This window comes from Ambystoma mexicanum, chromosome 10, assembly GCF_040938575.1.
Source record: "Ambystoma mexicanum isolate Mex_15411 chromosome 10, UKY_AmexF1_1, whole genome shotgun sequence".
NCBI classification, from domain to species: domain Eukaryota; kingdom Metazoa; phylum Chordata; class Amphibia; order Caudata; family Ambystomatidae; genus Ambystoma; species Ambystoma mexicanum.
Genome location: NC_090932.1, coordinates 1,445,889,681 through 1,445,902,761, shown reverse-complemented (window position 1 = coordinate 1,445,902,761; position 13,081 = coordinate 1,445,889,681). Strand labels below are relative to the sequence as shown.

The 13,081-nt window shown below is 44.0% G+C and overlaps 1 protein-coding gene across 2 annotated transcripts in view; it reads left to right on the top strand.

The window, feature by feature from the left end:
- The window catches only part of ERP29 (endoplasmic reticulum protein 29), a 401,541-nt gene extending 396,404 nt beyond the window's left edge, over nucleotides 1-5,137 (top strand). For both annotated transcript variants that reach the window (XM_069619502.1, XM_069619503.1), the window contains exon 3: nucleotides 4,274-5,137. In XM_069619502.1, the coding sequence (XP_069475603.1) occupies nucleotides 4,274-4,776 (503 nt within the window). In that variant the 3' untranslated portion in view covers nucleotides 4,777-5,137. The remainder of the gene's footprint in view (nucleotides 1-4,273) is intronic.
- Nucleotides 5,138-13,081: the final 7,944 nt, after the last annotated feature.

Below are 13,081 nucleotides of genomic sequence, written 5' to 3'. Positions count from 1 at the left end.
GTTGGGACTGATTTCAATAAACGCCAGAGTGATGTGGAGCATGCAAGTCACTCTACAGAAAAACTGTGACAGATGGCAACCTTCCTCAATTTAATTTCCTGCGCCAACAGCACAGTCACATGAATGAACCCACATTTACAGAATGGGCTGAACGATGCGAAGAAATGCTTTTGGAGCCTAACACAACCATGACCATGCTACAGTTAAATCCAGAGGATGTAAAAAAAAAGAAAATCCGGCATCGAGATTGGACCGACACTTTAGACCAAAGACTAAAACACAAATTGGCCCAAAATATATGTAGCGAGTCAAAAGCTACGAATACTTTACCGAAATACTTAGAGAAATTGCCAAACCAACATCAGAACCTATATATGAAATTCCGTTTTTAACCTATTTCCGACGAAAGACATTTTGGAAATTCAGAAACGCAGTCCGTTCAAAGACAACAAGTGTAGATTCTGGAACAAGATAGCATAAACATTAAAGCATCTAACGCTGTTCTACCCAGCATTCAGTTAATTAAGAACGAGACATTTGGGGCTCCTCATAGCCGAAAGACCGCTATTAACCAGAGAATATTGGTGACAATTATGGTGCAATGGAGTGAATACCAAGTTAACTTTTGCATTAACTACTTAATTGGACCAAATATCCAAGCTATTAGCAGTAACAATAGATAATCCTTAAAAGTAAAGAAAAGAATTGGTCAAATAAATGGATGGAGAGTGATGGAGCGATCACACCAGAAGATAAATAAGGACTATGGAAAGCTGGGAATGATATGAAACATCCTTCAATGGGCTATTTTTTTTTAAAAAAAGGTTGATCGAGACTGATTGGGAGATCACACCAGATATAAGCAAAGACTATGAAAAGCTGATAATCAAATGATGTTATTCAATCGGCTATTTCTTTTAAATGTTTGTAACAAACTAATAAAAATTTTAAAAAATTAAATAAATAAATGGTCATTTGTTGAGCAAATTGTTAGCTTTTGTTATGGCTGTATATCAAGCAAAATAGCTATGGTCATTTGTTAAGCAAAATGAGCATTAGTTGGAATTTTGTCCACCGGGGTGCCACTTAAGAAACTTTCAACCACACCATTACATTCTTTGTAAAATGTGTTATCCCTGTTAGATCCCTTTGGAGCCCTCTAGATAGTTCCCCCTCCATTTCTATAGTGGACAAACAGACTTTCAAAAATAAAATATACTGTCAAATACTCGAATTCACTATAATTAAACAAGCTTTATTTGCATTGGAGTGATTTAATGGCGTTGAGGAGGGGTTGCAGGATGGGGCAGACTAGTGAATGGGGCATACAATTAATTTGTTAGTGCAACATATACAGTTTCTCGATGTATTATATGAAATAAATATTTGCAGATTGGCACATTGAACACTATTTCTGCAACATGTCAAACTGAGGGTGGCCATGTTTATTCCCACACTAATATCCACCCATCCTACTCTTAGCAATCTGTTGTGAGGGGTCAGAAATGTGAGGCGGACAACTTTGTATAGATTTTTCAACCTTTGCCATTTTATTAAATACACAGGTTGAATAAATGCCTCACTATCCCTACCCTGACGAGAATAAACTAGAGGGAACACTCTTACCAAGGGATATCTAACCCTCACAGTTGTACAACAATCAGAACAAAAAGGTATCATATGGCAACTCAATTCAACACATATATATAACATATGACCTGGTTCACAGCATGATTAATGTCTCTTGTCGTGGTCTGGGTGAACTTCCCTTGCCCAGATCCAAATGAGTTTTATCCACAGTTCAAAGGAAAAAAAGGAAATCAAATTTAACACAAAGTTCTGTTCTTTCAATAAAGTATCTTACAAAAGTCATAAGCTCTCAAGCAGCTTTCAGAGAATAGAACATTCACATTGATTCATATTAGGACTCCTCCACAAACGATGTTCATCTCCCTCTGGATAGCTTCTTCCAGAAGGGCAGCCTGTTTGCTGCCTTACTTTCCATTCTGCATCAATACCAAAATAATATTTCTGGATACAGTCTTTTCCTGTTTATGCCTTAGCTGTAGCAATGTGAATTTATTACAACCACAATTATAGGTGTCCCAGAACGTGAGTCGCAAACTTGACAACCAAGGGGCTTCCCAACATTCCCATCTTGTGTTTGCCAACTTCTGTTAGTCTGATATTGCCTGGTCTTTAATTTCTCTTGGCTTGTGTATTGGTGGTGTGCCTCAGATTCTAATAAGGCCTCCCCACTGGGTTGTTGGTGTTTGCTCAAACTCACATATTCAGTTATAGGGTTCTTTTGATTTAACACCAGCCACTTTTGTGAATTTTCAATAGTTAGGTATTTGTAATGCATATTAGCTTGCTTTAATGAGTCTTCAACAGTTCGGTATTCATAACGCTTATTAGTTTGCTTTGATAGGTTTTCAATAGTTCAGTATTCGTAATACTTATTAGCTTGCTTTGGTAAGCTTTCAACCGTTCGGTATTCGTAACGCTTATTTGTTTGCTTTTCACTCGCTCGCAAGTGTGTCTGCCTGTGCTGAAAACGTGGCCTGCACCGGATCGGCCCAGAGTCACTCGTTCGCCTCAGACTTACGGGGTAAGTCGCTTCCAGGTGCTCCTCGCCGTGTTCGCAGGACTGCTGACCATGTGGCTTCTCCCAACCAGGTGCACACTCGCCCTTTGGTCGCCACCGCTCCCCCATGCTGATTTGGAGCCGCTCTGGCTCCCGAGAGTCTTCGGCGCACTCCAGCCTCCTGAGACCACTCGACTGCTCGCACCACGTCTGCTTCCCGCTGCGCAACCTCTGCACAACATAGTTTTGCCAGGCAAGCGTTTCCTCTCCATGCTGAGTAACCTCTGCAATTTGGAAATTTAGAGGCACAGACCTCTGACTCGTCCTAGTCCCGGCATCTTCTTGGTCCTCGACTTCTTCCTCCCACTGCATACACGACCCGCACTGCCTTCTACAATTCTACTTCCTCATTACCTGCACCCGAGGGGGCCTTTTAAGCCTCCCAGTCTCCCTCAGGTGTAGGTTATTTTGACTATTTAGCTGACCATTTACTACATCTTTGTTCCTCTGCATCCCTCTTCCTCGTCCCAGTACTGAGGGAATTCTGGGACGTGAAGTCCCTAATGAAAAGTTTGTTTTCCTAACTTTTTCCACTTTAAAATAAGCCATCAAGAGACTAGGGTCTCAGGGGAAGTTAAACAGGGAAATTTTCTCTTCCTCCTGATCTGTTTCCTCCCTCATTTGACCCTCCCGCAGAACACCACCCCCAGGATCGGGATCGGGAAGCTTCTGCCTTTCCCTGGCCACATGAGGAAGGTCCCAGGCCGGGCTTTTGCGTGAATCACTACTGATTCATCACACTATCTTTTGAGAAACGACAACATGAATATCAAGAAGGAACATTTTGTATTCAAAACAATCAGGCTTCCCTGCTACGGGAATGAGTCCTGGGCGAATTCTGAAGCCAAATAAGGCTCCCCCACAAATAAAGTTTAGCAATCTGGCAGGCAACGTGAAGTGGAAGCACTGAGAATTCCACTCAGTACAAAATACACAATAGCAAACACTGGCAAAACCAATAGGTCTGACTTTGCAAATGCACAGAGTAAGAGTTGTTTCACCAATTTACAAAGCATTTATAAAACCAGACCTATTGGCTTTGGCAATTTATCCTGTCTGTGCCTGTTCACTCTCTGCAAGAATTCTCAACATCTATAGACCCCATGCACTGCTCTGGCTATTGCTATCTCTGTCGAGCTCTGTATCACTAGAGCTACCAGCGTAAAACCAGTGTTTTCATATACCTTTGAATGGAAATATCTTTGCTCAACAAAGACATTTAAACACATTATTAAGCGGTCTTTATCCATTGCAGTTGTTTAGAGCCAGTACTCAATATTGCCGTATACTAGACGTGTACTGCCTTCTCCGTAGTTGAACATCTACAAATGTTATGTTTGTGAACAATGCAGTATTTATCATTCAGAAGTGGCTTTATTCAATATTGCACTCTTTGTTACCCTGGATGCAGTCCTATACCTTTTAGTATGTATTTCTGTACATGTATAATAAAAAATGTAATGATGTGTCTGAATGAACCTGGGTAGTTCTACAAAGCGCAGGCTCCCAATATCAATGTTGTGATTTGTTTTTAAATGCAAAATGGCAAAGCTGGATTTTTTGTAATGGCTGAAGAAACCTACGCCTTGTACAATTCCTAAACTATTCTTTCTTTTCTGTTTTTAGATTATGGAGACAAGTTGAACACTGAGCTGGCCGAAAAGTACAATATCGAAAAAGAAAGTTATCCAAAATTTTATCTTTTCGTGAATGGGGACTTGGAGAACCCATTTCCATATATTGGAAACATAAAGGCTAGTGATATCCAGCGTTGGCTAAAAAGAAATGGTGTGTACCTTGGCATGCCAGGTTGCTTGGAAGAGTTTGATATTATAGCAGCTAAATTTGTAAGTGCTAGCAGTGAAGAACAACGTCGTATCCTGCTAAATGAAAGTAATGGCCAGTCTGAACATGTTGAAGAGGCAGACAAGAAATCTGCAGAGCAGTATCTGAAAATCATGAGAAAAATGTTGGAACACAACGAGCATTTTCCTGTTACTGAAACCGAAAGACTCTCCAAAATGATAGAAAAGGATGCAATGAGTGATGCAAAGAAGGCAGAGCTTCAAAAAAGGCTAAACATTCTCAGCTCTTTCCAGAAAATGGATCAGGAAAAAGAAGAGCTTTAAACGTTTATGAAACAAAAAGTCAAGAAGCAGTACATTTTTTAACATACTAAAAGTGTGTTGTTTGGCATCAGTGTTAAATGAAAAATTATGCCAATTGATTTAAAAAGAAAAAGCTCTTATCCTGAGTTAGAATGTCAATGTAGAATTTACAAGAAGTTTTCTTTTTTCGTAATTAACACTTTCATATGAAAATTACTTACAAGACAACCTTTAAATACCAGAACCAGCGCTTGTTGATCCCCAAGGAATCCATGATAGGTAAATGGTTTGAAAAATGAGGGAAGATGATTGTTGTATTGCCCATAGAATCAAACTTCACATTTTTAAAAGTAAAATAAAATGTACAACACAATTCCAAACATTTTCTAGCATTTTGTTATACATTTACCCTTCAATAAATCTGCATAAATCACAATAAGGAAATCCACAAATCTCCAAAAGATGTTTAAAGGAATACTAAGACTGAGGCCCTCATTACGATACTGGCGCTAAACCATGGCACTATTAGCACCATGGTTGGTGCCGGTATCGTAACGAGTCCGCCAATGTTCAATGGGGAATTACCACCCCATTCCAAGGTTGGCGGGCCAGTAATTCCCCATTGAACATTGGCCCTTCCCCATTCCCATTTTTGCCCCATAGGGCGCAATGGGACTGGGGAAGGCGCTAAGTACGGTACCGCAAATTGCGGTATCGTACTTAGCACCAAGGTCCCTTTGCGGGTCCCTACTTTAACGGCTGGTCTAGACCAGCCGTTCAGGTCGGGTCCCGCAAAAGGACCTCGTAGTAAGGCACTAAGTGTTTAACAGCGCCGCAGCCTTTTACGGCGCCGTTAAACACTTAGCGCCAGGGTCCTAATGAGGGCCTGAGTCTCGGTTCAAAGGGAGGTAGGCACCATCAAATGTTTACTGTAATAAGACTTTACTCTACGTGATAGCTTCTTATCAGAGAGAAAAAGGTATTGCTAATTTATTCGAATTTAATTGATAGTTTGGTAGATTTGGCCGAATGCGGCCACTACCATTTGTTCGATTAAATTCGAACAAATTGGGTACTCAATACCGGACATGGAGAGCAGGGGTTGCAGGGGTGTTTCCGCTCCCCATGTTTGGTAGTGATTGCCTTGTGGGGTGGCCCCTGCTTCCTGAGGACTGGAGGCGGGGGACGGTAAAAAAAGAGAGAAAAGCGTACACTGCGGCGTCAGATCCAACCCGCATAAGAGGGACAGAACCAATGCTGCAGGGTCAGAAGGAAGCAAAGAAGCAAAAGGTAAGTGGGGGGTGTATTAGGGGTGGGGTCAAGGTTTTGCCAGATTTGGCTGCGGCAGAATTGTATACTTGGCAAAATTGACCATAGTCAATTCCGTTGTGAAAATTCTGCCACAGTCAAATCACGTATATCCGAGAAAAACAAATGGCTTGTTCATAACTTTTTAGACATGCATGATCTGTGAAGTACTTGTAGCAATTAATTCTCAGGCAGATGCACTTCATGAAATGCCCAGAGTGCTGCAAAGATGGAGAAGCAGTGAATGCCTCTTCATGTGTTCCTCTTGTTCAACCTTAACCAATTTCCTCTTCCTGCATCCATCTCCCTCCTTCCCACAATGAGTACTACAAATTGGTAGATACACAAGGAGCTACAACATAACACCAATGGCATGGAAATGAGCAAATGAGACAGGTCTATCTGTCCTATACATTTCCTGTTTTTCCATCCCTCTACCAACCTACCATGCTTCACCTCATAATTGTAAATGCCAGACAAGTGACTTAAGCAGTCTGTAGCATTTCAAAGCTGATGGCATATTTCCCTAAAGTGTCCTACCATCCCTCTTCCTTGACCCTCGCTTTAAGAAAATAACCGGTTGAATATTTTTGGGGTGTATATGTGATACTGCCTCAGTCACAGCAGTATTGTAAAGGTTATATCACACTAGCCGGTCCGATAGCACAGCAAGTAAAGCGCTTGCTTGACATCTGTGCAGAACCTGCTATCTCGAATCCCGGCAGGGCCAAACTCAGCCTTTCATCCTTCCGAGGTCGATAAATGAGCACCACACACCATGGGTAATAATAAGCAGCGCTCAGATACCGGAGGGTTCGTAGCGCTATATAAAAAAATGCACAAAAAAAAACTTTACATAGGAACATGGCAAAATACTTATTTCTAATCCTTTAAAGCACATGGATGGCCCTTCACCAAATTTGGCAGCAACTGGTCGTGACAAATCCAATGAAGCATATACATTTTTTAAAGAGTGCATGCAATAAATGAGAAGTTGGGACAAGTTGAAAAAACACATTTTTCACTTCTTTAGACTGGAGATGTCCAGAAGGAAAATACATTTTCTGAACCCAATTTTTCTAAGCCCACTCTAATTTGGGAGATTTTTTGCACAAAGGTACTTTACCTTGACATTATGTCTGCTTCAGTACTTTTGAAAGTCCCATCAACCATAGTCAAGATATATAATTTGTATCTTGACTATGGTCCCATCTTCATCTTGTTTCCAGACTTGCAACATTGTGTGTTACTACTGACTTCTGCAATTGTATTCGCTCTCCCCTCTTGCTTCTCCACTCTTTTTAACTGCTTACTCTCTATTCTCTTCTCCTCTCCCTTTCTCCCTTTTCCTATGTCCTCCCCTTACTTTCTTCTATGCACTTACTCTATCAAAATTGCCCTTGGAGCTAGCATGATAGCAACCTCGTCTGTCTCCTCCCCCTTCCACTTATTTGTTCCTCACCCCAGAACTATCTGAAATGTCGTCATGCATAGTACGATAGTCGCTTGTTTTGTTCCCCCCATCTCTTTCTGCATCCCTCTTCCTCACCTTTTGTTTTCTCCGGCTCTACCAGAATTGTCGTCATGCCCAGTACGGTAGTCGCCTGTCTGTTTCCCTTTCCTTCCCACTCTCCCTCTCCCTTCCTTATCTATGTATTAGCTCTTGCACTATCTGAAATGTCGTCAGGCCGAGTACGATAGTTAATTTCACATCCTTGATGTTCACGGCCTGTAAGAATGTCATTGTATTTTCCCTTGTTACCTCCCTTGCCTTGAAGCGCTTTGAAACACATTGTGTATAGGCGCTATATAAATAAACTATCATATCAAATAAAAAGGGGAATTTTATTTATATTTTTCTGAAATACACAGTAGAGTCATGTTTTTGCAAGGGGTCATTAATGCCATATGGCGACTGTGCGGTGTCCTGAACTGAGCCTATAATACAAACAAACAAAGCGATCATATAGAAAAAGACATACGACATATGTAAGAAAACAGTAATTATTTATGAAAAACATCACATTTTATAAAAATAGCAAACTAAACAGAGTTGATGTTTATGAAAAATAGCTGATTTTGCAAATTATTTTTTTTCTTGCTGTGAGGAACCTGATAGCGTCCTCACTTCTTTTCCCCCTCAATCCTCCTCTCGGGTGACCAGGGAAAGACCCATCGATTTTGGATCCTGGCCCTGGGGGTGGATATGCAAGGGTGAATCACCTTGGTGGAGGGAACGTGGAGAGTGGGGAGATGACATCCTTAGGTGAGACATAGTATCCCCCATTTCCTTTTCATAATGAACCCTCCATCCCACAAGCCTTCATAGGCTATTGTCAGCCCAACCCTTTCCCTGTCCTTCCCCTAGAGACTTCCCCAAGAATCAACAGTGCTCTACTGAGACGAGGAAGAGACCAACCAGAGCAAAACATCCTCATTCTAATAACACACGCACATATAGACCTCAACTGAGTACTGAGACGAGGAGAACAGCAAGAGTAATGCAGGACTACCGCTTCAGCAGCAAGCGATCTAGTCCTTTTTTGTTCAATCATGATGGCAGGAACTTTAAAAGACGGAAGCCTTACCAAAATGGAGACTGAGTGGGAGTGGCTGATGCCAGCTAGGGAAGCCGGAGCCACAATCGGTGGCATGCGCGGGAGGCAAGTAGGTTGCAGGAGTCCCGGGGAGTGCAGAGCTGGGGCAGCGGAAGGAAGACCCGGTGCGAGACAGAGGTCCAGGCTGAACTGCTGGAATGAAGCAGATGAGAGCCGGAGGACCCGCAAGGACGTTTCCGTCCCGCGGACAGACTGCAGGTGGAAAAAGCGAAGCCGCCGAACGTCAGCACGCCATAGATGCAAGACACTGCATGGAGAAGTGGAACCGTGGCAGGCAGCAGACTCATAGAACCACTGTACGCATAAACGTTGAGCCCGCCTGGAGAAGGGGGCATGGTGAGGGGGCAGTTGAGCCTGTATGAGTTGTAGAATTAAAAGTACTATTGAATGCCAAATGAAATGAAAATTACTTCTGATTATCGAACTACATGAAAGCCTCCTCGAGCTTGCTTTTCCTCCTCCAACTCCCTGAGGGTCAGTCGCTTCTCCAAGCAAAGTGTTGGGGACAGATCTTTCTTCGGCTGGTGCCTCTCTTTGGAACAGCCTCTATGAAACTTGAGCTGTACCATCTCTGGTTCCGGAAGCAGTTCCACTTTGCTTCTGCCTTCTCTTTTCCTCTCCCCTGCTGATCTCCTGTTTGATACTGTACTGGTCACCTGGCTACCCTCTGAATTCGAGCCCAGGTCCCTGCCCACCCAGTTGCACACCCGCACTGCCTCCTGGCAACCCCTGCACTTAGGTCCGTTTCTGTAACCCTACAGTCCCATTACCTGCACTTATCTGACACCTGTTGCCTGCACTTAACCCTTGCACTTGCCACCTGTTGGCTGCACTACTTGTTGTTTTTGATCCCTTGCTCTGCACTTGCCCATCCTCCCCTACCCCTGGCACTTTCCCCTCCCCTTTCCGCTGCACTTGCACAATCTCAATGTCACTTGGCCTAGTAAGATCGTTGTCTTTTGTCCTCCCTCTGTTTCCTCTTCCTTGACTCGTCGCGCTTTGACACACTTGTGTATAGATGCATTATAAATGCCATATCATAATCATAATACGTACTTCTTAATACAGGACAGAGTGAAAGCAAGTTTTGAGCACTTGTGAATATTCAAAATAGTGGAAGATACAGTGGAAGAAACGTGGTGAATTTGGTTGATACCACAAACTGTATTATTGTCAAAGTCAAGAGAATACCAAGAAGGGTATGGTGTTATAAATCAAATATTGGCTAAAGCCAATAGAATTCAATTAATTGTACTGTTTGGGAAAATGAGCATGGGGAACAGCCAAAGGAGTTCAAAGAACTGCAAGTTATGTCTAGGCCGAGGGTCCTGTATGGTAAAGCCACTGAAAGTATCCATAAAGAAGCTTGTGTGTTTCAACAACCTTTTATATGATTTTGAAGTCAAGAAACAGAACTGCCTATGTGAATTAGTGAAGAGTGCCAATAACCCAAAAGCTGGGATGTGTCCCAATGAACTGTGTTGTTTTTGAAAAGCTGAAAAAATTGAACCTTTGGGGAAGGGAACCAAGATGCCTTGAGAACTGTTTTGAACTTGGGTAAGGGGAAGCTGATTTCAAGCCAAGAGCTGGAAGAAGCTCTAAACTTTACTTTGAACACTACTCATTTTGATGCTGACTTCCCTACACATTGTATAGAGTTAGTTGTGAAAGCAAGTATAGGTTTTTGGACACAGACAGACATTTGTTTTGGACTTCCTACACAGACTACCCTTAGTTTTCTTTAGGTAGGGAAATCCCACCTTAGCATAGGGCAAGTTAAGCATTACTCCATCCTGCCTTTCAAGTTAATAAAGCTTTTTGTGAACCAAACTTGAAACTGTTTATTTTTATTTTATTGGATATTTGTAAGGTGCCTTTATAACAAATGGTGTTTGAAGGCACCAAAAGACAGAGGGGGATGCAGGGGGTGGGGGGTAACAATAACGGTCCTAATAGGCCTTGTGATGTTCAGATTGTGCAGTAAAAAGAAGTGTGAGGGAGGGGCGGGGGAGAGTGCCATTCTGTGTGAACACTAAGTGCATATGGTGGGAAGGGAAGCAGAGGGTAAGGAGGAGAGTGAGCAAGTGAAACAGGGAGTGTTGGAGGGGGGAGAGGGCAACCGGGGCTAGTCGAGTGCTAAGGGGAGGCCAGGAGAGCAAGTGCCAGGGATTGCAGGGGGTAAGGGTCCACATGCTAAGTGCAAGGAGGGGGTGGACTGAGCGTGGGGGCGAGGGGGCTGGTGTCCTGTATAACTCAGAGGGAACCAGGCAGCCAGTCCATGAGGCAAGCAAAGGTGTTAGCAGGGGAGGGGAGGGGAGAGGGAAGGAAGAAGAGGAGGGTTTTAAGGAGCTTCCGGAACTTAAGGAGATCCTAGTCAAGCCTGAGAGGGGCAGGCAGACCATTCCAGAGGGAGGCTCTTGCTGCAGAGAGAGCTCTACCCCCACTCTCTGCTTAGAGAAGCATCTGATCTGCAGAGAGTTGGAGGTAGAAGATCGAAGGGCTCTAGCAGGTAGGTATTTAGGGAGAGAGAGTTGGATGTAGCAGGGTCCTAGGCCCCAGAAAGCCTTTTGGATAATGCAGAGGGTCTTGATCATAATCCTAGCTGCAACCGGAAGCCAGTGGAGAGATTCTAGGGCTGGAGAGATACAGTCCCTGGGCTTGAGAGCAAGGATAAGTCTTGCAGTCCTATTCTGGATTAGTTGTAGGGGGCAGAGCAAGAATACAGAAAGATTGAGGTAGAGGCTGTTGCAGTAGTACACCCTAGAGAGGACCAGGGCTCTGGAGTCATCGAGTTTCTGAGAAAAGGGGAATGCCTCTAAAGAGGTGCAGCTGATAGTGGGCCTTCTTGGCAAGGCCCGCCGTGTGAGGATAGAAGGAGAGAGAGGGGAGTCAAAGATGACACCAAGGTTTTTTGCCTCACAAGAGGGTGAGGAGAGGGGGACCCATAGAGGGCAGCCAGAGGGTAGGAGGAAAGCAGGGAGCAGGGGTCCAATGAGAAGGATCTCAGTCTTAACTGGCATTAAGGCAGAGATCGTTAGGAGCACAACATGCCTGAAAATCAGACAGTCAGGGATGAGAGAGGAGGAAGAGGACGCAGTGGAGGGAAGCTTGTAGGAGAGCTGTGTGTCATCTGCTTAACACTGGAAGTGAGGAGAGAAGGAGGAGATCATGTGAGCCAGAGGGGCAAGATAAATGTTGAGGAGCCACAGCGAGAGGATAGAGCCTTGAGGGATGCTGCAGGTGGAGAATGTGATGGTGGAGAGAAAAGGGACCAGTTGAACCTGGGAAGGTCTGTCACAGAGGAATGAGGACAACTAGTCAAGTGCCAGGGCATGATGTCAAGAGTGTCACAGAGCTGAATTGTAAGGGTGGCATAATTGACCGTGTCGAAGGCAGAGGAAATTCCAGAAGGATAAGAACAGATGGGGAGTTGGAATCGAGATTAAAAAGCAATTCTTCACGGGTGTTCAGTAGAGCAGTTTCCGTGCCTCTGGCTGCTCTGAAGCCAGACTAGTGGTCGTGGAGACAGATTCAGTGTGTCGGATCAGTTGGGAGATGACCATCTTTTCCAGGAGTTTGCCCAAGAAGGGGGTAATAGAGATAGGGTGGTAGATAGCTGGGAAGGAGGGGTCGGCAGAGGGCTTTTTCGAAGAGAGGATGCACAAGGGAGTGCCTGTGGGGTTGAGGAAATGATCCAGTGGCAAAGGAGTGATTACAGAAATCGGCCAAGGCTGGCGCAAGGGAGACATTGTTGTCCTTGATAGTTCTGGAGGAGCACCTGTTTGGAGGAGACTGTCATAGAGAGGACTAGTCTAGAGACCTCATCCGGTGCTATGGGTTAGAACGAGGAGAGTAGGAGGGAAGGGGAGAGGGGGGCCAAGGGAGGCATGAGAGATGGGGAGGGAGAGGAGTGGAGGAGTGGTGTCAGGAGTGCGATGCGGCTCAACCTATAACAGTTGGGTAACCCTAAAATTTGAAAGAGCATCGGACCCTCGGTAGCCACTAAGGGCTCTATTGGGTTTGATATCTGCAGTAGTAGGGAAGAGATCATTCCCCCAGGTGAAAGAAGACTAAAGAAGACTAAAACCCACTCATCTGATTTTGATTCCACCCCAAAATACCTACATCGGACTTACTCCCAAATCAGGATTAGCATGGAGGTTTAGAATTGATGTACTAACCAGGGTTATAGATCCTAACTTCAGAGGTATCATCACAGTGTTATTACAGAACCATGGTAAGGATCCCTTCCAGATTCATCAGGGGGATAAAATTGTCCAAGGGGTGCTCGAGAGAGCAGTATTCCCTAGGGTAAAGGAAAAGTAAGGGAAGGAGGTAACAGATACCCAAGGCTTCGGGGAGGCTGATGATACACCTGACATCTCTCAAGACCCCGAACC